Source organism: Nematostella vectensis, chromosome 8 (assembly GCF_932526225.1).
Source record: "Nematostella vectensis chromosome 8, jaNemVect1.1, whole genome shotgun sequence".
Lineage (NCBI taxonomy): Eukaryota > Metazoa > Cnidaria > Anthozoa > Actiniaria > Edwardsiidae > Nematostella > Nematostella vectensis.
In genome coordinates, this window is record NC_064041.1 from 13,094,636 (window position 1) to 13,118,508 (window position 23,873).

The 23,873-nt window shown below is 39.3% G+C and overlaps 3 protein-coding genes across 5 annotated transcripts in view; 1 reads left to right on the forward strand and 2 right to left on the reverse strand.

The window, feature by feature from the left end:
* LOC5516263 (DNA repair protein RAD50) overlaps positions 1-19,114 on the reverse strand; it is a 39,029-nt gene extending 19,915 nt beyond the window's left edge. Inside the window, exons 1-31 of one of the 3 annotated variants that reach the window (XM_048731553.1) lie at positions 19,028-19,114; positions 18,519-18,678; positions 17,900-17,980; positions 17,359-17,460; positions 16,996-17,055; positions 13,949-13,990; positions 13,789-13,862; positions 13,654-13,713; positions 12,616-12,661; positions 12,470-12,538; positions 12,076-12,165; positions 11,000-11,060; positions 10,574-10,651; positions 9,876-9,952; positions 9,348-9,449; positions 8,856-8,925; positions 8,448-8,548; positions 7,876-7,980; positions 6,985-7,086; positions 6,428-6,639; positions 5,587-5,769; positions 5,016-5,286; positions 4,803-4,916; positions 4,367-4,462; positions 3,489-3,636; positions 2,979-3,036; positions 2,720-2,825; positions 2,027-2,122; positions 1,750-1,779; positions 1,003-1,083; positions 715-773 (exon numbers count right to left, since the gene is read on the reverse strand). In XM_048731553.1, the coding sequence (XP_048587510.1) occupies positions 715-773; positions 1,003-1,083; positions 1,750-1,779; positions 2,027-2,122; positions 2,720-2,825; positions 2,979-3,036; positions 3,489-3,636; positions 4,367-4,462; positions 4,803-4,916; positions 5,016-5,286; positions 5,587-5,769; positions 6,428-6,639; positions 6,985-7,086; positions 7,876-7,980; positions 8,448-8,548; positions 8,856-8,925; positions 9,348-9,449; positions 9,876-9,952; positions 10,574-10,651; positions 11,000-11,060; positions 12,076-12,165; positions 12,470-12,538; positions 12,616-12,661; positions 13,654-13,713; positions 13,789-13,862; positions 13,949-13,990; positions 16,996-17,055; positions 17,359-17,460; positions 17,900-17,980; positions 18,519-18,641 (2,897 nt within the window). In that variant the 5' untranslated portion in view covers positions 18,642-18,678; positions 19,028-19,114. The other 2 variants (XM_048731555.1, XM_048731554.1) reach the window with 2 other exon arrangements.
* A 35-nt stretch (positions 19,115-19,149) lies between these two features.
* Positions 19,150-21,401, forward strand: LOC5516262 (CDGSH iron-sulfur domain-containing protein 3, mitochondrial). The gene is made up of 3 exons (XM_001636305.3): positions 19,150-19,449; positions 19,970-20,060; positions 20,412-21,401. Exons 1-3 carry the CDS (start codon positions 19,369-19,371, stop codon positions 20,636-20,638), a joined length of 399 nt encoding a protein of 132 aa, XP_001636355.2. The 5' UTR covers positions 19,150-19,368; the 3' UTR covers positions 20,639-21,401.
* LOC125570223 lies at positions 21,204-23,662 on the reverse strand. The gene is made up of 5 exons (XM_048731559.1): positions 23,531-23,662; positions 23,033-23,196; positions 22,801-22,887; positions 22,320-22,487; positions 21,204-21,666 (listed from the first exon to the last, which is right to left on the reverse strand). Exons 1-5 carry the CDS (start codon positions 23,538-23,540, stop codon positions 21,496-21,498), a joined length of 600 nt encoding a protein of 199 aa, XP_048587516.1. The 5' UTR covers positions 23,541-23,662; the 3' UTR covers positions 21,204-21,495.
* Between the last annotated feature and the right edge of the window lie 211 nt (positions 23,663-23,873).

The following is a 23,873-nucleotide window of genomic DNA, read 5'->3' on the forward strand; positions in this document are numbered from 1 at the left end:
TTGTTTTAAAGATTTCTAACAGATACGTTTTGTATAGTTTAGTGTAATTCACTATTTAAAATAACTCTTAGCAGGCTGTGCTGTTACAAAATATTCCCAACTGTTGAGGAGTTGCATGTTTGGATAATGTACGACACGATTTTAAATTAATGACAGGCTAAACTGGTAGCAAAATCTTTTAAGATGTTTTAAGATCGTTGTAGAAATGGAAAAGATAAGAACGACAAGAGGTTTTGGTATAATGGCGGTTTATAAGATAATAATAATAATATTTTCATTAATGGATAAGCTGTTTAAGGTGTTATCATAGCTGAGAAGGAAAGCGTTTGTAAAGGCAAAGCACCCCCGCCTTCGCGCTAGCCTGCGTGCGCTCGCTTTTTCTTCTTTTGCCCCCTCTCCCCAGTCCCTTTCACTTGAGCCGCTACGCAGGCTTTCTTCGCACGAGCCACAGGATTCCCAATATTCTAAAACAAAACATTTCCAAATACCCCCGAATGAGAGCCGACTAGCGGGAGTGACCACACCAAGAAACTAACAAGTAGTAAGTCAAATCGTGAGGCAAATGAACACACAGCTGCAAGAAAGATTCCTGCTACGGGATTCCAGGCTCTTGTGCAAAAAACTGAGCTCCGATATAAAACAAACTCACGAAAAGCTACCGTTGAAGGAATCACTGTGTCACGCGTGTTCCGCTGTCCGGGCAGTATAACTTACCGTTTGATCTCGGCACTCTTGTCTTGTACTTTTTCGCCATTGTTTTTAATATCCGTCAGCTTAAGAAACAAATACACATCATATTATCGTTGGAAGTACAGGCCAAGGACGTTTTTTTGCCGGTGGAAGGATGGGGGGGGGGGGGGGGTCGCTGCTTTTGTTAGTACGAAATCATTACAACCATCCAAGTTGATGAAGTCTGAAGTCTTCTTGATTTATTGGATTAAAAATAGTATAAAATGGCTCCATGGAAGTTCTTAATTGTTGTGTAGTTTCTTTACATCTCACCTTTTTATGGCTGGCTTCTTCCATGGATTCCTTGCTATTCACTATCTCCGCTTTCTTCTTCTCCTCCTCTCGTAACTCCGACTACAATCAAGAAACGAATCATCAGGTCACTTAATACATAGCCACTCCGAATAGTAATGAACTAATGGAGTGGTGCCGAGTAAGTCAAAGCGCTAACGAATGACTCCTTAATGTCACCGCATCAATCAGAGGTGTGCCGAATCAATTCCGAATAGTACCGAGTAGTTTAGAATAGTGCTCCTCCTCTCGTAACTCCGACTACAATCAAGAAACGAATCATCAGGTCACTTAATACATAGCCACTCCGAATAGTAATGAACTAATGGAGTGGTGCCGAGTAAGTCAAAGCGCTAACGAATGACTCCTTAATGTCACCGCATCAATCAGAGGTGTGCCGAATCAATTCCGAATAGTACCGAGTAGTTTAGAATAGTGCCGAATCAATTCCGAATAGTACCGAGTCGTTTAGAATAGTGCCGAATCAGTTTCGAATAGTACCGAGTAGTTTAGAATAGTGCCGAATCAATTCCGAATAGTACCGAGTCGTTTAGAATAGTGCCGAATCAGTTTCGAATAGTACCGTGTCGTTTAGAATAGTGCCGAATCAGTAACGAATAGTACCGAGTCACTCACCACCACCCCAAAAGGTACTACTGAAACTGACATTTGCATGTTACGCTATTACGTTATTGTAAGTATGAACCCTCTTTGCAAAGCAGAAATTACCTCGATTGGCTTCAACTGAGCTTCGGCATCCTGTAAAAAAATACAGTTAAACACTTTATGGAATACACATTATCTATCATTGGCAAAGTAAGGAGAGTGGCTTCTAGGGTTCCACCTATTTCTAACCAACACACACCTTTTTCTTTAAAATATTTTCAGTTTAAATGGCGAATGACGATTGGCAAATGGCAGTTCTACAACCAAAGGGATATCGTGCAACCATCCATTATAGCTCAGAGGTTCCAGAAATCTAAATAGACCAGGAATCAAAGGATACCGTAATTTCTCTTTCGTAGGTGTTGTTGTTGGCAATCAACTCGGCTTTTTGTTCCTCCAGATTGGTCCTTCGCTGAAGCTGCTCCGACAGGCGTAACTAAGAAGATTAGGGCGAACAATTAGGCCAATTCACAGGGATTTTACTCTAAAATGCAAGCCGGCGGCTCCAGATGGATTCAAAACTCAGAACACAGACAGGCGCACTTTATGACCTACCTAAGCTAAGGATCACGTGTGACCTTGAGCTCAAAATCTTCGAGCTGAGCTAGAGAACGTTCAAAATAGCGAGAGGTCGCTTGGGACCCAACCCCATTGATTGTATTCTAGATCTTAAGGTCTAACAGTGGCAAGTGTTTGTTATAAAAAGGTCGTGCTTACATTCAGGTACCCAAGATCATTGATTGCGTTTGAGATGGGTTATTTAGTGTCACACACACCATCTAACAGGGGCAATTGTTTGTTAAAAAGAGGTCGTGCTCACATTCAGGTACCCAATATCATTGATTGCGTTTGAGATTTCAAGCTTATTTAGTGTTACAAGCACCATCTAACAGTGGCAAGTGTTTGTTATAAAGAGGTCGCGCTTATCTTCGGTCCCCAAGATCATTGATTGTGTTAAAGAAATGAAGGTCATTTAGTGATACACACAACAACTAAAACTGGCTGGTGATTGCTATAAAGATGTGGCGCTCACCTTCTGGGACCGGAGTTCGTTGATGGTGTTCTCTAAGGTAGAGAGCTGTCTTTGGAGCTGGGTAACCTCGCGACGCCGACGATCGATATGCCGATTGAGAGTCTCACTAAAAGCAGATTAACAGGCGATTTAATCAAGAGAAATTTATAAAGTAATTTGATCTACGCACACATGTTGCCCTTTGAAGAGCCCTTTAATTTACGCACACGTGCTGGCTCATTGACCCTTTTGATTGACTTTCCATTTACCATTTACTTACACACGATCCTGTCTATCATTGTACTCGTTTGTTACCGCTTGCATGGTGCGTCCTGGAGCTGAAATGAAGCACAAGTAATAATTAAGTATAATAATTGCCTATCACTAAAAATAAATATTAATTTCGCGAACTAGGTTCTTTAGCTGATTATGTGCGAAGTAGGATGTTGCAATTATGTATAGAACGCCGAGTGTCATAGGGATTTACATTTATGATTAGGTGCATCAAAGGCTGGTTATGTTTCAGGTGGAAAAGCGTGTGAAGGTCGTTCGCTATTAATGTAGCAAAATATTTTATTGAGCTTCCGCCCACGATTAAGAGATCGAAGTCCTTCGATACCTTCAGAGAAGCGCTAAAAGACCAACAGTCTTAATTTTTATGTTAGTATATTTTCATTATACTTACGTCATTTTATGTATTTGTGTCTGGTTCTGTTAAATCTATGTCAAACCAGGACCCACATAAAGCCATCTATACAAACATGAATAAATAAATAAGTGCATCCCTCACCTATGCCGTGTAGCTTGGATTGTGTAAGGGAAATGTCCCGGTCGAGTTGCTGTAATCTCTGATTGTGAGCGTCCAAATCCCTAATATCAGGCTGCATCTCCCGTGCGCTCTGCTCCTCACTCTCCGTAAGGCTACAAGCATCTTCGAGCTGCAGGTAAAAAAAAACGCAAAGATCTTTGCGTCAGTGATCTAAACATAGACATACTAATCATAATGATGGTTTTATCGATACATGCATTCGCACAAAAGTGCATGTTTAAATATATTGCAATTTTTCTAGCTGGCAATACTTCTTCCCGGGGGATGGGGGGGACTTCGAGAAAAACAGACGGGGGTTCTCGACAGCAAAATCAATTTTAATCCTAAGGGATAGCACTAAGGGCGTGGTCAACAACAATTCTTATCCCTAAGAGATAGCACATTGGGTGTGGTCAAAGAAATTTTTAACCCTGGCATTAAAAAACAATGCCCGTTTCAATTGGCTGATGGATCATGTATTGTTATGTTACCGACAATAAAGTCGAAAGTATTAACCGATCAGTTGACTTGTGAGTTATTGAAAATACGTTTCGAGCGATTGGGCCACCATTTAGTGTGAGACACCCTAAAAGATAGCAGAATCGGAAAAATCCTCCTCCCCGGGCGTGAAAAGCCCTAAAAGATAGTAGAATCGGAAAAATCCTAAAACACAACCTAAGAGATAGCAGTTGGTAAGGATTTTATACCCTAAAAAATAGGTCCAGCACCCCGGTCTACTTTTCTGGAGAGTCCCCCCCCCCCCCCCCCCCGGGCAATGCTTTTATGTTACGAAATTAACCCCCTTCATTCTCGCTCAATATCCCTTCTCGCTCATGTCCAATCTCTAAGCATTCACGTACCTCAATCACTTGCTCGCTTATGCGCTCGATGTCTTCCGTTAGTTTGGTCAGCTTGGACTTGGTCTCGGGGATTTCCTGAGACTGTAACCTCTCCAGCTGTGAACAATTAATCAGTGACAACAATCAGCAACAAAAATCAAAATAGTCATAATAGCGGCTAACAGAGCAACTTTAAATTTGTAAGGGAGCTGTCCAGTACGGTATCCGCGGATCTTGCACCAAAAAAAATAATAAATACATTGGATAACTCAATCTCATGAAGTCTCTCTAACCTCATATTATTTTTATCAATTAAAAATTCCAATAACTATTTTAGTCTAGTTGTGCCTTCAATTCCAGAAACCAGGCTGTCGTGTACGCAATCGAGAGAGTGCCTACGTTTACCTGCCTTTACAGCTAGCATTGATATCAAATAAGCATTACTTGGCATACTTACATTGTCTCGGCTTGGTCCTAGCTCAAGAAGTCTATCAAAGCGTCTTTGTTCCTCAACAAGCAGTCTCTCGTTGTTTGCTGTCTTAGCAGGGAGGTCTCGCATCTTTGTCTTCAACTGTAAGGAATTGGAAACGAAGGAGTTACATAATTGACAAAAAAGGTTCTTAAGGTGAGATGAAGTGCGTGAAGTAATGGCAAGTCAACAATTATTCACCTCATCAACAAGGGCCTTGATCTGCGCGTTTGCTTCAAATCGGCGATGACACAGTGGGCACCCGTCGTTCTTCACGCTCGGATCTGTCAACTTCTTGATATACTTTTGGTAGATCTTCTCAATAGATGCAGATATTCCCTTCTCGTCTCTCAAGAATGATACGCTTTCCTGCAGTTCTTCTTTGACGGTGTTGTAGTTCCTGTCTCCGCAAGCCTCCTTCAGCTGATCTTTGAAGACCATGCACTGCTCCTCCTTACGGCGGATTTGCTCCCTGGTGATAAAAATTAATTTCTGCTGGTCTCACTTATTAGGCTAGATTTCCAGTTAATTTTTGTGAGCCTGCCGATGAGTCACAGATACGTCGTGGATATCGAGACTTCTGACTTATATTGCAAGGCTTCATCAGGCCATCTGAGATGGGAAACCGTATTGCAGGTTCACAGAAACGAGCATAAAATCGTGCCTAATATACGTGATCCGATGTGTTCTTTTCGTTTTGAGTACTTAAAACCCTTGTTTTGTTTATATAATTAATTAATATAATAATTAAGAACCCTTTTAAAGAACTTACATTATCATCTTTTTGTTGGCGTCTTTAGCAGACATCTCCTGCTTCATCTTCTGCATACTGGTTCTCATCTGCTGCAACTCTCGCTTCTTTCCTCCGAGGTACTGCGACAGCCTATCTGACAAGGCCTCTCCTCCTCGCACCCCACCCAGTGTAGCCTGGATATCATGCTCGTGCTGATCGCGTCTGCGAAAAAGGAACATTGCTGAGCTGGCTACGTTTTGGGTGGCGGACCCACGTGCGCTCTGGCTTTTGGCGGCAAAATAGTAACAACAAAAAGCAGGTTTATCTCTGAATAGGGACCTTACGCAAAGACGACGGCGACGGCATTAAGAACGGCGAGCGCGCTCATGAATTGCTCAAGAGCGGCGTTGTCGTCCGGGACGGCAAATCTAGAACGGCATTTTCCTATTTTCACGTTCTACGCCCAAGAACGTCTAGAACGTTAACGGTCGTTTTGGAATATGTGCGAGCCCGCGCGCCGTTCTTGATGCCAGCACCTTCGTCTGCGTGCGGTCTTTAATATTATTGGTACACATTGCCCTAGCAGGACTCGAAATATTTGGGGGGGGGGCACAAAACAGAAACATAAAGAAAAGATTAGGGGGGGCACAGCCACGCATCTTCTGGGGTCACATGTCCGAGTGTCCCGCCCCCTGCTACGGTCTTGGGTGAGCACATCTAACTTTGCATGAGTCAGTTAAATTTCTAGGTTCAACTCACAATAATACTTGGTAACAAGTCTAGCATTAAGTTGGCCAATTAGCTAAATTTCACCAATATATTTGGTGAGTACGACAAGTTGAGCCTGGGTCAGCTATTTATATTTCTAGGTTAAGCATACATCTTTTGAATGGCATCCATCTTGGCACTCTTCTCCTTGGTCAGCATGTCCAGCTTGGCCTGGGTGGAGGACTGGTGATGCATGGCCTGCTGTTCCTCCTGAAGTTTTCTGAGCTCACTGTCAATCTGCCGCTTCTCTGCCTGCAGCCGATCAATCTCTGCATTCATCTCGTCGATGTTCCCCTGCTCGCGTAACTCCTTCAGTTCTCTCTCCTGTAGTGTGTCGCAAAAAAATAATTAAGCAGCCAACTCACCTATTGTAACTAGCGGAAGATTATTTTGAAGTTTCCTTGCGAATAGACCGTGGCATTTTAAAATGTTTTAAGAAACAAAGAAGAAGCTAATTGTAATCCTGTAATACAAGAAGATAATGGTATGGTGATAACTATGATAATGCTGATGAAGGTAATTGTAGTGTTGATGGTGATGATGACACAATTAAGTCTCTGTAATAACCTTATCAAGTGCAATGATTTGTGGAGATCGTGTTGGTGAAAGAACGGATTTCCACAGGTCGGAGAAAGTATAAAGTGCTGATGCATCTGATAAAAGGCTAACCGTTCTCTGCAGCTCGGCATCCAACGTCTTTAGTCTATTGGCAGACGCATCCACATTGCTCAACTCTTGTCCGATCTGACGCAGCTTCTGCTGGTTATCCCTCTAAACAAAAACATCTGTTTGGTTAAACATCTTATGCTGCTGCCTTCATTGTGACTATCATACTGAGGTCAAGGTCTTATGCATGGCTGCTGTCTTCATTATGGCTATCATAACTGAGTAAAGGTAAGGGTTGAACGTCTTATTCTACGACGTTGCCTTCATTATGGCTATCATTACTGAGTTAGGGTAAGGTTTAGGGTTGGACATCTTATGCATGGCTGCTGTCTTCATTATGGCTATCATAACTGAGTTATTGTAAGGGTTAGGGTTGGACGTCTTATGCTAGGGCGTTGCCTTCATTGTGGCTATCATAACTGAGTTAGGGTAAGGGTTAGGGTTAGACTCTTATGCTAGAACGTTGCTTTCATTATGGCTATCATAACTGAGTTGGTGTATAGTTTTACATCTCCCTACGCTTAACGTAGGTTTTGCAGCCCTCTATCAGAGAAAGTGTTGCATACTTTTGCGACTTTCGAGTTTTTTTTCTCTTTTTTAAAAGTCTTATCACTGGGTGGTAAAATTTTGTCCTGTAAATTTCACAGTGAAGACTTTGTAGCAAAAGATTTAGTGACCCAATGATCGCATGTTGGACTTGATTTGTCAAAACCGACTTAAGACCAAAGAATAATATTACAGTAGATCACAAGCAGAAATAACTCAAGCTAGATACAAAGAAAAAACAGTTAAACAGTTTCGAAAATGAAAATAATTAGATTGTGGATAAATTCTCTAAACAGCTCTTATTGACTGCATGCTTTTCACAATTCTCTCTATTTAATAATCTCTCACCATCTGTTTTTTCTTAAGTCTGATTGTCTCCTCGCACATCGCTTGACTTTTCTTCATGTCATCAATCTTTTTCTGCACTGCCTTGATCCTTTCATCAAACAATTGCTGAAGGAAAAGGGCAAAGGCACAATACAACGCGTCACACAAGACTATTGGCACCGTAAGGCATGTCTGCTTCCAGACATTTTTGGAGTCAAAATTAATTGAAATCCCGTTTACTTTTCCCTTAAAATGATCGTAAAATTCATAACATCAATTTTTAAATGTATATGATTATTATAAAAAATAGACTTGCTTGGTAACATGAATTTAAATCGAAAAGACCACATGATCTTTAATTAGTCAAATTCTATTACTTGATTACACCCGGACCGAGGGCTTGAAGAGCTAGACAAAGGTAATATTTTTTCGAAAAAACAGAATCTACAGGGCGCTCAGACGACCCAGAAAAACTGGAATTTACACAGAAACAAAATTCTAACATCCTCGTGCGTAAAGCATGGTCTTTTTGTCCTGTTCCCATACAATTCTTGCCATCGTGCATTTCTTGGAACTTCTGTTTAAAGTAATACCTTTTGCCTTTTTGTGTCGTCATACTCTTCTTGGAACTTCTGCTTGAGGTCGCTCATGAATTTTTCAGCCTGTTTTTCACCCATTGGCTGCTGGTCATAACCTGTACAGACACATACGACATAGTAAAAATGTGTGAGAAAAGTGATAAGGTGGAGGCCAAACTTGATGCATACAAGCAAATCCACATTCCCTTTATCTATGTGATTCAAATCTCGAATAACACGACCATTGAAGCGATAGAAGGCCAACAAATATCTCAGAAAGTTCCACCTGTCCGAGAAGACATCCTTTTTGTACCTATGTTGTACAGTAATGATTGCGTACAGTAAGAATCGGTTTTTACATAATACTTGTGTAGTTATGCTTATTTAAAAAATAGAATAATAAAGAAGAGTAATGAGAGAAACCTGACAATCCATACTGCGCTGCAAGATCTGCCACCATCTGGTCTCTTTGCTTGATGGTATCTTCTTGTCTCTAGACCGTATAGCACAACAAGAATTGTTATAAAGCTATGCAACAAGCACAACATAACCAAACTCTAATTACAACACTATAATTATTAGGCAAAAAATTAGATTCTGTAACATTGCTTTAAAAGCCTTTAATCTGGATCATTCTATGACCATTGCATTTCCACAGGGATCCATGGATTTGGGTAGTTATCTGTCGATTTTCTATTGTTACAGTATTATCACAAGGTGTCATAAATCAGGTTGAATCTCTGACTCTCACATTTTGTATTTCAGCCAGTGTCAGGAATTTGCCAGTCGTTCTTGTGTTGCACCGTTTGACTTGTGTTCTAGCTTGGCCACAGGGTGCCATAATTCCCGAACAATATCTTATCAATGCTCACTAGCTTAACCACAGGAAGCCAGAGATCTGGGCCAGTCTCCTACCTGTGCTTGCTGCTCTAGTTTCCCATGATCAAGTAAAACTCTGCTCTTGGAGTCACTCAGCTTCAGCAGCTCTCCCTGGATGTTTTCAAGCTGATTGGTGCTCTGAAAGAGCAATATTAACATAACTTCAGTAAAGATTGCATCATTATCTTGTCAGCCAGACCATTGTTTCTGTCTTCATCCAAAATTAAAAAAAAAACATCTAAAAACGAGCTTCCAATTTTGATCACGATACAATCATAATTTCGAACATCTGTAATAAGCTTTATCAAATCAGCCAAATCGGAATGGCTGCCTTCTTTCACTTGGTATTTTACTACAATGACAAAATGTAATGATGAATTTAACTGTTTAGAGCCTGCTTTTAAAAAAAACATCACATTCCATTATTTAAAATATATGTCATTCATAACAATTTCATTGAAACGTTATTTTTATTTTGTTGTTTTTTCAGATACCTGCTAAATAAATAAAACACAGACATTCATTATTACCCCCCCTCCCCTATCGTCAGATCTTGTTCTCTACCTGAAGCAGCTGCCTGTCTTTTTCCTGGATCTTATTTCTGAACTCATCAAATATTTCTTGCAATTCCTCGGTAGAGCCTAAAATTAAGTGTTGAAGAAACAGACAAATGGATGGAAAGATCTGTTCAAAAAGAAATATAGCTTAAATGGAAATTTTTAACCTAGAGACATACTACTGTATATTTGCTCTATTAACGGTAGCAGATCTAGGGTGAGGGGGTTTAAACCCCCCTTTGGGCTGCAAGAAAGCCACATGTCACAAAAAAATACCCCTCCCCCGTTTGTCACTTAGCCAAACCCCTCCTTTAGCAAAAAGCTAGATACGCCCCTGATTAAGACCCCCTTTTTTATTAACCCCCCAACCCTTTCCCCTAAAATGAATATAAATATAACGTGACATGTTTCAAAGATTACATCAAGTGATTCTTAAATAATGTACACTAAAATATATAACCTAAGCACTTTGTAGGGGGCATAACATCTAGTGGCAAATACTGGAAGAGCAATATTTTAACAAATCCCTCCCTCTATTAAGCCCCCACGCCACCTCTATGAAACATAAATCAAGCCCTGGGTGTTTAACAGAGCTTTTACTGTAACTAAATACAGCTGGCAGCTTAGTGCAAACAGAATGCAGGCAGTCAAGATACATGGGCAGAAGGACACAAGTAGACCTTAGTAGACAGAGACACTACGTACCACTGAATGGATGTGTTATCTTGTCTTGCAGGTCTACAGCCACCTTCAAAAGTTGTCGTTTGTGAGCGGAAAGAGACTCTACAAAGAAAATTGAGATGTTCAGGAATTAGACACATGGGCTAAGCTAGGAATGCTATAGGATTGTTAGTTGTTTTTTTAATACCTTTTTCAATAAAGGTTGTCAGTGCAAATTGCAAATGGTGATTGGCAAATGGCAGTTCTATGACTGGAAGTAACTATGGGTCTCGAAGAATATGGATAAATCAAAACAATTATCCATTAGAGGTTACCAATGCTTGGCTCTGACATTGCTGGACATTATTTAACACCTTTAGTTTTACGAATAATTAGTACCCATAAGCAATTTACCATTTGCACTTGACAACCTTTTGTGAAATAGGCGTATACATCCTAGCACCACCCTACCTGCACGTTTCTCTAGATCATGTACTTCATCAGAGACTTGTGCCAACTCAGAAATTCTCTCCTGCCCAAAGATAAAATGAAAGAAATGTCTGTCTTGTTGTGTATATTGATATTTGTGCAATCTTGTCAATTAATGTCCTGCTTGCTCCTTTGTCAATTCAGCCTATCTATCCTGTCTGCCTATATGTTAAAAAAATTAATCCTTTGTTCCATCTTTCTGTCCATCCTCTGTATGTCTGTCCTGTCTGTCTGTCTGTCATTGATCCTGCCCATTAGTTCATGTCTGTTTCTACCTATCCTACCTATGTATCTATCTTTCTGTCCTTTCTGTCAATCTGTCTGTTCTACCTGTCAATCTGTCTGTTCTACCTGTCTATCTGTCTGTTCTACCTGTCCATCTGTCTGTCCTTCCTGTCAATCTGTCTGTTCTACTTGTCCATCTGTCTGTCCTTCCTGTCAATCTGTCTGTTCTACCTGTCAATCTGTCTGTTCTACCTGTCTATCTGTCTGTTCTACCTGTCCATCTGTCTGTCCTTCCTGTCTATCTGTCTGTCCTTCCTGTCAATCTGTCTGTTCTACCTGTCCATCTGTCTGTCCTTCCTGTCTATCTGTCTGTTCTACCTGTCAATCTGTCTGTTCTTCCTGTTCATTTGTCTGTTCTTCCTGTCTACATATCTGTCTGTCCTTCATGTATACCTTTCCGTTCTACCTGTCCACATATCTGTCTGTGTTTCCTGTCTATCTGTCTGTCCTTCCTGTCTGTCTGTCCTTCCTGTCTGTCTGTCCTTCCTGTCTATCTGTCTGTCCTTCCTGTCTATCTGTCTGTCCTTCCTGTCTATCTGTCTGTCCTTCCTGTCTATCTGTCTGTCCTTCCTGTCTATCTGTCTGTCCTTCCTGTCTATCTGTCTGTCCTTCCTGTCTATCTGTCTGTCCTTCCTGTCTATCTGTCTGTCCTTCCTGTCTATCTGTCTGTCCTTCCTGTCTATCTGTCTGTCCTTCCTGTCTATCTGTCTGTCCTTCCTGTCTATCTGTCTGTCCTTCCTGTCTATCTGTCTGTCCTTCCTGTCTATCTGTACCTCTATAGGTTGCAGTTTCCTCTGTAGGTTTGAAATAGTATCTCTTGTTGAGACAACTTTCCCCTGCGTCCTCTCCAACTCTTCTGCTATCTGCAGTATACAAAAAATATAACCAATTAGGTGCTCCATTATCACACACCATGATCATCACAATCATCAAGATCACAATCACAAGCTCCACAATCATTGGTCTTATCATTATCATGGGCATTTTACTTGAAAATATGATGAAAAGTAAGAAAGAAACAATAAATGTCCTCCCTCCTGCCACCTTGAAATCCTTGCTCCATCCATCCCACCACTCCTCCCCTTTGTCTGAATGCCTGGATCTAATTATTATAAATCATCAGAACTCTATTCACAAAATTTTTGGTTATGTTCTGATGCCTCTAACCTCTTGTGCTTTGTCTTTGTTTTCTTTTAGGTATTTCAGCTCTGTTTCACATTCTGTAACCACACCCATCTGTTAAATAGATTTCACACATATAAATGTGGTTATCTGATCACAAATTGGTCAAGTTAACAGAAAATTTAGTATACCTGTTCTTTTTTAAGCTTCTGGATTGCATCTAGTGCTTTGATATACCTGTATATATATAAAGGATGTAGACATCCATGTGCAATCACACACTGACCACCATGTGCAATCACACACTGACCTCAATGTGCAATCATACACTGGCCACCATGTACAATCACACACTGACCACAATGTGCAATCACACACTGACCACCATGTGCAATCACACACTGACCACCATGTGCAATCATTCACTGACCACCATGTGCAATCATACTCTGACCACTATTTTACAATCACACACTGACCATCATGTGCAATCACACACTGACCACCATGTGCTATCAAACACGGACCATAATGTACAATCACACACTGACCACCATGTGCTATCAAACACGGACCATCATGTACAATCACACACTGACCATCATGTGCAATCACACACTGACCACCATGTGCAATCATACACTGACCACCATGTGCAATCACACACTGACCATCATGTGCTATCACACACTGACCACCATGTGCAATCACACACTGACCATCATGTGCAATCACACACTGACCACCATGTGCAATCACACACAGACCACCATGTGCAATCAAACACTGACTATCATGTGCAATCATACACCGGCCACCATGTGCAAACACACACTGACCACCATGTGCAATGATACACTGAAAACCATTTGCAATCATACACTGAAAACCATTTGCAATTATACACTGAAAAAGATTTGCTATCATACACTGACCACCATGTGCTATCGAAGGCCCTATGTGCCACAGGTAACAGGGAACATGTGCAATTACACACTGACCACCATGTGCAATGACAAATAGTGATAATTTGTCAGAAAAATGCCTTCCAAGGGGAAAAAATATTTTGGCTTTTGCCATACAAAAGCCTTGTACTGGAGTTCAATGAATGTCAATTGGCTGGTTCAAAACGTGTTCCATTGAACATTCAAAACTTGATGAATTCAGGAGTTGTTCTGGCTTTTGGAATGGTTGGAAACAGTACACAAAACCACAGAAGACCAACTCACCTCGTTGCTGAAAATATTTCATCAAATTTCTGTTTGAGGACTTTCCCTTCACTTAGTGGCCTGTTAAAAAAAAAAAAACATTGTTCAAAGTACTTGCTTCAATGACCAGCATAAATATTACAAGCCAATACCTACCAGTTTGATTCTTCTTGGTGACAAAAAATTACTGTTTCCAGAACGGCTTTGGACACTCCAAGAAATGAAATCATCTAAAAAGAAAAAAAAATGATAAGCTTTTTTTGATAAGTTTTTAATTATTTTAAATAATTAGTCATAGCAACAAGAATAATCTCACCTCTCTGTTGATTTCAGCACATTTGGAGCTGATGCTTTGTCTCTGTAAATGTTGAAGGAAAGGGATCCATGTTCCTTTGATATCACATACAAGTTGTCATCCTTATAGCATTGTAGCATGACAGCAGTGACTATGTATAGCATGTGTTCCATAGCATGTGTGTTCCATAGCATGTGTTCAATAGCATGTGTTCCATAGCATGTGTGTTCCATAGCATGTGTGTTCCATAGCATGTGTGTTCAATAGCATGTGTTCCATAGCATGTGTGTTCAATAGCATGTGTTCCATAGCATGTGTGTTCAATAGCATGTGTTCCATAGCATGTGTGTTCAATAGCATGTGTCCCATAGCATGTGTGTTCAATAGCATGTGTTCCATAGCATGTGTGTTCAATAGCATTTGTCCCATAGCATGTGTGTTCAATAGCATTTGTCCCATAGCATGTGTGTTCAATAGCATGTGTTCCATAGCATGTGTGTTCAATAGCATGTGTTCAATAGCATGTGTGTTCAATAGCATGTGTGTTCAATAGCATGTGTCCCATAGCATGTGTTCCATAGCATGTGTGTTCAATAGCATGTGCTCCATAGCATGTGTGTTCAATAGCATGTGTTCCATAGCATGTGTGTTCAATAGCATGTGTTCCATAGCATGTGTGTTCAATAGCATGTGTTCCATAGCATGTGTGTTCAATAGCATGTGTTCCATAGCATGTGTGTTCAATAGCATGTGTTCTATAGCATGTGTGTTCCATAGCATTTGTTCCATAGCATGTGTTCCATAGCATGTGTGTTCAATAGCATGTGTTCCATAGCATGTGTGTTCAATAGCATGTGTTCCATAGCATGTGTGTTCAATAGCATGTGCTCCATAGCATGTGTGTTCAATAGCATGTGTTCCATAGCATGTGTGTTCAATAGCATGTGTTCCATAGCATGTGTGTTCAATAGCATGTGTTCCATAGCATGTGTGTTCAATAGCATGTGTTCCATAGCATGTGTGTTCAATAGCATTTGTTCCATAGCATGTGTGTTCAATAGCATGTGTTCAATAGCATGTGTGTTCAATAGCATTTGTCCCATAGCATGTGTGTTCAATAGCATGTGTTCCATAGCATGTGTGTTCAATAGCATGTGTTCAATAGCATGTGTTCCATAGCATGTGTGTTCCATAGCATGTGTTCCATAGCATGTGTGTTCCATAGCATGTGTTCCATAGCATGTGTGTTCAATAGCATGTGTTCAATAGCATGTGTGTTCAATAGCATGTGTGTTCAATAGCATGTGTGTTCCATAGCATGTGTGTTCAATAGCATGTGTTCCATAGCATGTTTGTTCAATAGCATGTGTTCCATAGCATGTGTGTTCAATAGCATGTGTTCCATAGCATGTGTGTTCAATAGCATGTGTTCCATAGCATGTGTGTTCAATAGCATGTGTTCCAAAAAGTTCCAGACAATACAAAACAAACCTGTAACTATAATTTCTAAAAGAAGATGGATGGGTAAAGGAGTTTATATGGTGAAAAACAGTTTAACGATATCCAGCAGAATGCATTTTCACTGTTTTCCACCAGACCACAACATGAAAATGCCAAGTTTTACAGTCTATTGAGGATGCGGAGGTATGGCCTGTTTTCTCCTCTAAATATGTCCCCAGGTTATTTCAATCTTTTTGTGATCATAATGTTTTGCTTTTTCCATTGCTATGAGTTTGGAAATGACTGCAAAGCACAAACACATTAATTTCCATCTCGATGTCCTAGCCGCCAACATGGTCTTTGTTTAAGGTCTTTATTTGGTCTAAGACTCGGGCGCTCGTACACTTAAAAGCCCTGTGCAAACTGTGCCAGCATTGCTGGCGAATTTCCGCTTGACTGACTATAGAACAAAGGAAATGTCAAAATGGGAAATTGACTTCTGACATTTCCTTTGTCTTTTGGTCAGTTGAGCAAGAATTTGCCAGCAATGCTGGCACAGTTTGCACGGAGCTTTATACCGTAATACGGTGCTAGACATACTGATGAAGAGTATGAGATTTAGCATAATGAGAGCGGCATTCTTGTTATAAATTTGACCCTTCATTGGGATAAGACGCGCTCGCTACTGATAGCAAGCGATTAACGAGAGATAAAATGCTTGAGACACTGTTCAAAATTGCATACAAAACAATAAACACAAAACTTATCCAAACTTCGCTGTTATTGATTCACTTCTTCTTTTGGAATCACATGTGTCCATTGGAAGTTGTTAGAACTAAGAAATATTTGCAGTACGAGCTGCAGAGAAAGAAGGCCAAGGTGGAGCGAGCCTCTTTATAGCAAAACAATTCAAACTTCATCAATTATCTGGTTATAGAACATGCTAGACAGTCCTTGAAACAACCCTGGCCAAAATATACACTTATTAACATCTTTAAGTGTGTATCTGTCGCAGACGGCGTGTACATTTGTGTGAGTAGTGAGTATCCCTCCAAATTTCACAAACGAAAAGAGTCTTCCACATAAGCTGCCTCGCTTTCAGGCAGAGTATACCGCAGACCTCTGAGCAGAACAGGCTTACACGTTTTCAACATGGATAGATAGGTGGGTAGGTGGGTAGCCCTAGTAATAATTGCATGTTACCTGTCCATGTACTTCCCTCATGATCACCCCATCCACAGGTAGCCCTAGTAATAGTTGCATGTTACCTGTCCATGTACTTCCCTCATGATCACCCCATCCACAGGTAGCCCTAGTAATAATTGCATGTTACCTGTCCATGTACTTCTCTCATGATCACCCCATCCACAGGTAGCCCTAGTAATAGTTGCATGTTACCTGTCCATGTACTTCCCTCATGATCACCCCATCCACAGGTAGCCCTAGTAATAGTTGCATGTTACCTGTCCATGTACTTCCCTCATGATCACCCCATCCATAGTAATAATTGCATGTTACCTGTCCATGTACTTCCCTCATGATCACCCCATCCATAGTAATAATTGCATGTTACCTGTCCATGTACTTCCCTCATGATCACCCCATCCATAGTAATAATTGCATGTTACCTGTCCATGTACTTCCCTCATGATCACCCCATCCATAGTTCGAGTCTCCAGCTTCTTGCCCTGAAAATACACTTCGTTTTCAAACAAAGATCTAGTATCCTTATAATGCTTTTTCCTGTTGAGATGACTATCTCGTCTAAATTTTTCATTAGTGCTTGTTACATACTTTGCTTTCTTTGCATGAGTTTGTTTGTACCTGGCCATTGTAATTTGTGAATATTTTGATTTCCTGAAATAATTTGTGTATACTAGTATATTAGTTTCAGACTACTTGAGAATCATCAGTGAAACTAGTTTATGTATTATGTACATGTAAGGCTTAATTTTAAAAACACAACAATAAATGTGACTTGACTTGCTTACCTTTTGCTGAGCAACAAGTGTTCTGGTCACCACCACATAATTTCCAGTCACATCCTTGAATTTTAACTTGATCTGCCCCTTGACCTCTTGTTCACCTGCAACCTAAAGGCAAAAACAAAATGAAAATTGATAGAGTACTAACTGTACTTGGTAAAGTATTATCTTAAATGCTGATGAAGAATTACCAATTAGGAAAAATGTCCTGACTTATGCAGTTTTCAAAGATACTGTAGACCTGTTAAGTAAGTTAAAATACTTAAGTTAATTCGAGCCCTGCAAATCCTTTGTGTTTTATCTCAGCTGATTGGATATCATCTTTAATCTAGATTGAAACAATTTTTCTTATGCTTTTCAACTGAACCATGCTCTTTTTCACTTACAAGATCGTTACAATTAAGCTGATAAATCTGTGGTAAGATGTCTTTTTTTTAATGAGAGAAATCAGACAAAGTTAATTTTAGAAAAATATGGCCTTGCTTGGTTACATAGTTTACTTGGGTAAGAAAGGGGTTAAAATTATTCATAACTTAAGTAAACATACCTTAGGGTCATGCACAAAAGACGACTTGCTCCCAGGTGGCATATCTCCCGTGGTTACATACTTCAAGCACTCAATTACTGACTGAAAAACAAGCAGGGGACAGAATAAGGCATACAGACTGGTTTTTTTTAGCAGAACTCTTCATGCTAGAGCACATTGTCTAGGTAATGATGGTAAACATGGTAAAAGTATTGAAGAATTTCAAGTTTTTTTCCTGTTTGGGGAAAGGTACATGCTCACATTTTTTTTTTTTTTTTGCAACTTGCAATGCGACCACATACTGTAAGCCATAATTTACAGTGGGCTTCCCCTTCTCACGGAAGAAATGAAGCTTGTTGATTTGCTAATTTCCTGGTTTTGCAGGTTGCATTGCAAGTTGCAAAACATGATACGCAGGGCAATTTTTCTCCCAATGTTGCAGCTCAACAAATACTGCATTGCAATTTGCAAAAAGGGGATGTAATATGCATATCTTTGGCAACTTGCAACGCAACAAAAATTGCTGTGCATATTGTTATAGAATTGTACTGGGTAGCATGACCTTAAAGTTAGGAACAGAATATTTCAAATGATCTTTTGCTAAACTTAGTAAGATAGTCAACTTAGTAAGATAACCTACAGTTTTTCCTGCGCCATTGTGTCCAACAATGAGAGTCAGTGGCTTCTGAAATTCTATCACACATCTTTCTTGATGGGAGTAGCTCCTTATTCCACAAACTTGCATTTTCTCGATAGACGACATGACGAGACTTGATATTCTTGGCACTATATAGGGATCTCTGGAAGAATTAACAAAACCTCGACATTATTTGGCAGACAACTTATACTCTAATTTAAAGAAAGTGAATTTCCGACAATTGAAATACCTCAATAGCAATCAAGGTGCAAAGTCCAATGTAAGTTTTTTTTTTTTTTTTTTTTATATGATAAAAATATAAGATAAATAATACGAAACAAATATGGCAACTTTAGGGATGGACATCACAACCGACTAGCGCATCTCTAGTGCTCATGTGTAACCATATAGCACAATTACACTTAACGAAAACAAAACGCAATGATAAAAAATAAAGCTCGCTTGAATAGTAACTATCTTAAGAATTTTGAGCTATATATGTATTAATTGACCTTATTATATGGCAAAAGCTGTGCGAGCGAAACTCCTCATGCAGCGGCCATCTTGATTCTATTCCACTTCCGGTTGCTTAGAGTCCCCGCGTTTTTAAGACTAGAACCCATGCGCAGGCACAGGAAGCCCGTGATATCTTATAATTTGAGGAAGGTTTCGCATTGATTTAAAACTCGTGTTGATTTGTCTGATCTACAATCTATTCGATCAAGATTGGGAAATCTTCTCTGCTCTTGGATTAAGTAAGAAATAGTATAAACAGTGCCTTGGTTTGTTTATTAAAGGTTTTTCGCTGAGAGTATATACTTACTGAGAAAGAGGGTTGAGAACAAAGTCCAAAATGGCTGATGCCAAATCATGCAATTCATCGCAGCTAAAAGAAAACACAGAAAAACCAAAACTCTGCCCAACAGTTGCGATGGTAAGAACATAACACCTCCAATTAAGAAAGGTAGAGCATATGGCATGTTAAAAGACCATAACAGGGGCAGATACAGGGGAGCAAAAAAAAATCACTTTGTTTGATGAAACTACGGGGAACGTACTGTCCATGTGCCATCGCCTGCTTGACTTTGCTGACGTGACAAATGCAATCCAGCTTGAAGTATTGTTAGATCTATGACCTACCAAGAACCACTTGATCAGTAACAAGCCTTCTACTCAACCATTATCCACCCTCAATTTTGAAATCCTGGGTCCGCTTCTGCATAATTCCTGAGAAGGGGAAGATCTGAGCCCCTTCCCCTATCATCCAGTTGCTATGCTAACGTTAGTTACAAAGAAGCATTATGGTGCTTGGTTCCATTGCAATTCATTCTTAATCATGAGAAATCATCAATCACTTTTTATATGGTTGTCCCTATGGAATTTCTCTATAGATTTGCATCTCAATGTTATTGAATGACCCCTCACTTAATTGAATGACCCCTCAATATTTTCAGTATGGCCCATATTCATTGGAAAATCTGGAACCTGGAAAAATAAAGAAGTGGTGTACATGCGGACTGAGCAAGAAACAGCCCTGGTGTGATGGTGGGTATTCTCTATTTTCCTCAGGTTGGGAAGGGGGGGGGGGGGTGGAGGGGGTTTCAGGAAAAAAGTGATATGGATACCCATCCATCCCCCCCAGGGGAAATTACCCCTAAAAATACCTGCACACCAAAAATTGCTACCCTATAAAATCCTGACCTATCAGGTCAACATGAGGAGAACCACCCCCCCTTTCCTCCTTGGGTATCATCCCTTCATCCCCACCCCTCATCCCTCCTCATACACACATACTAATCAGCCACACTTTGACAAATTGTCATGGTGGTCGTGATCATATGACAAAAAGATCATATGACAAGAAGCTATGTGACTTATTGTTATTTTTATGCCTAGGAACACATAAAGGGACAGGGTTTAAATCCCTCAAATGGAAAGTTCCAGACGAGCCCCAGAAATTATATTCCATATGTGGCTGTAAGCACACAAGCTCTCCCCCATTCTGTGATGGTTCTCATATAGAGCTTCCCAGTGAGTTCAATGCACGGCAGAAGGCTTGTCAGCAGATGCACAGTGAGGGTATCAAGCTATGCACTGGATGCGGATGGGTCCCACAGTGGTGATGTAGAACAGATAATTTGCAGTAAAAACTCTTTACTGTTGAATCCATTGTATCGCGATGCCACATTTTCAAAACATCAATTTGTTTTTTAATTTTGTGATTTTCTGTTCCTAAGCCAATCAGATTCTTGCCATCTCTCACCTAGTGCAGTTGCGACTTTCTGTTGCGACACTATATGGTTTTCGTCCAGATGATAGCCAGGGAAGTGCACAAAGCCAGAGTCTGATTGGCTCAGAATGGTTTTATTGATGGAACAGAAAACCAAAACAAATTGTGTTTTGAAAAAGGGTTGCGATACAACAGATTCGACAGTAAGCCCCTCAGCATATTTTTTTCTTTCGCTCAAAGAGATGGGAGGGGGAGTAGGTGGCTTATAAAGAGACACATTTTATAAGCTTATACCACACATATTTCTGATAACTATTATTCAATATCTTCTTTACTAATTTCATACTCCTAAGGCCTAGCTATTAAAATAGAGAGGGGTGTATTAAAATTTCCAGAAATTGAAATTTTACTGTATATGCTAATGAATATTGTACCATATACAATCCATCAGATCAAACTTGTTTTTCTATAAGTTTTATTAGCAAATTAGTATAATACTCAAAAATACATTTTCTTACAAAGATATTTTCCATGGCATCACTGTGATGTAAAAATTATCTTGAATTTGGGTTATGATCACACTCATGTGTTGGCATGAGCTACAGTAAATTGTATTAAACAAATTATCAAATAATAAAGACATGTGAAATGGCAAATTCAAGTTTTGAGCATGTAATGCTTCACTTTATGCTACATTGATACAATGAACCAGACAAACCAGTTTACCCTGATTTAACTAGTTAAACCCGTTTAATTACTGAGCTGGTAGTTGATCCCTGCCTGCATGTAAATGAGGCTTAAAAAGAGCTCCTTTATAGTTCCCAGTTTCCACTCCTCCATCTCCTTTGGAGTGCTACTTGGCTTAGGAGTGGGCTGGGGAGAATTACTTGGCTTTGTGACTGGGTAGTTCTGGGATTTTTCCTGCAAAAGGATAACAATAAAAATACATATAAGCATACTCTAGAGAAGTAAAGCTTCTAATAAATTAATAAAACTATACCAGAGGGGAAAGGTGGCAATTACTGTATCATGTCTGAGTTGCAGTTAATGTATGAATTTTACAGTAGATTTGTAGTCTGTGTGTGTTACACTTAATTGGTTAGGTGTTGATTATTGTTTATTTTTTCTATCATTTAGTGGATTTTACCATTCTGATTTTTTAATGAAAAATCTCCAGTTGTGCACAAGATTACATTTTCAAAACTTTGAAAGAACCATTAAAAACATTATTCATATAGAGCTGACTAGGTGTATAGTTTTGAAGAGCGTTTTGCAGCCACATCTTTATTGTTTTCAATCAATATTGGAAGAAAAAATATGAAAAGAGTATCTAAAAATCCGTCTAAAAACAAAATTTTACACTTAATTTTCCAAATTCAATCGATACTGTCGAAAAAATAATAATATGAAATGAAATCTTACAAACAATCTAAAAACAAAGTTTGATATTTTATGCAACAAATTCAGACAAAATGCACCGACTTCCCAAAATCGGCCGATGGAAATGGATGATTTTTCACTTTGCATTATGCTTAGACGACAAAATGGCGGCTAACATATCTGGCCTTGCTCACCATTTGTTGTAAGACAGCAATCATGTGCTCGATCTCAACTTGGATTTGCTGGAATCTATCCTTGAAGTTATCTGCGACAGGAAGCGTGGCTTCATTTTTCACGATCTGTTCGATCATTGACCGTAGAGAAAACAACAGGGTGGTCTGCTTTTCCAAGAACACCTTCTCCTAGAAATTTCAAATTTTGCAATAATCAATTATCATGTCTGCTCTTCTACTGATTTTTTTAGATTTCTCGTTAATCTGTGGTACACTGGACTTTGTACAGCAAATTGTGTTGCAAATTACAATATAACCGTCCAAAAACTATCTTTGGCTCACCAAATTCAATCGTTAAAAATGCCAAAGGGGTTCTGATAGACGGATGGATTTTTTTAACTGACTCTAAAGCGATTGAATAACGTCTTGCAGAACCACGTACTCAGAAGAATTTCCTTATAAATGGTTGTAGAACTTCTTTATAAATGATTCCAATACATACCGGTATTTTGTAGAAATCTGTAACTGGATCAACACCATTGAAATGATAGTAGTGGTCGTAGTTTACGCTTTGGAACCGATGGGCAACCTATTGATAAAAGAAAGTCATAATTGAAAAATCGAGAAAAAAATGATCATATTAAAAGTTGATGATGGATTCGCTTATGCAACGATCTCTTTCGAAGCAATGAAAAAATAAACTAAAAACACACTTAAAGATTTTTACTACTTACAAAGTCATTTTTTGTTTCTCCCACAAACTTGATAAGTGTAAAACAGTCTGCTTTCAGGAAGTGATATCGAGTATCTAGCGAATCACCAACTAGCGATAATGGAGCGGCCAACACGCTCTGGGCGGCGAACAAAATAGGCAGTACACACAGAACGAACAAGTTAACTAGGGTAAAGGAAAAACATATTGATACTATTATCAGAATTGTATATTTATGTAATTTGTATGTTTTTATTTTTGAAAGCTATTTTATCGTACAAAGTGTGAAGGTTTTTTTCAAAACAATCTGTACATTTTTTTATCAATGTCAACTTCATGTTTTTTTCATAAATAAAACAAAGCTGTAAAATTGAAAAATTGAGCGTCACGATAATGCAGTAAGTTTTATTGCTTCCCTCACATTTGTACGATTCCACATCGAAATCTGAATTTTAATTTCAAAAATTGTACTTATGATTCAAAATAATCATCAACAGGGACATTAGCTTGGAAAACTTACCAAACGCCATCTTATAGCCTGAAATTCGCTTGTTGTTGTTTTTGGTGATGTTGGTTTAAAGTGATGAAAAAGCTGACAGATAGCCATAATTTATAGTTCCTTACAACTTCTCGTTTAGGTCATGAAAATAAAATAAAAATAGTGTTACAAAAAAACCGGGCAAAGGTCTGTGGGAAAAAAAACTTTCCCCTCCGATTCCGGAAGCACGTTTTTGGATACTGATAATGAAGTCATGACCTCCATAATAGAGTTCATCTTCCGGAAATACACCGAAATTAATCTACAATCATGAATAAATTTAGGCTAGTAACGTGTAGACTAAAAGTTTTAGTTTTTTTTCGTA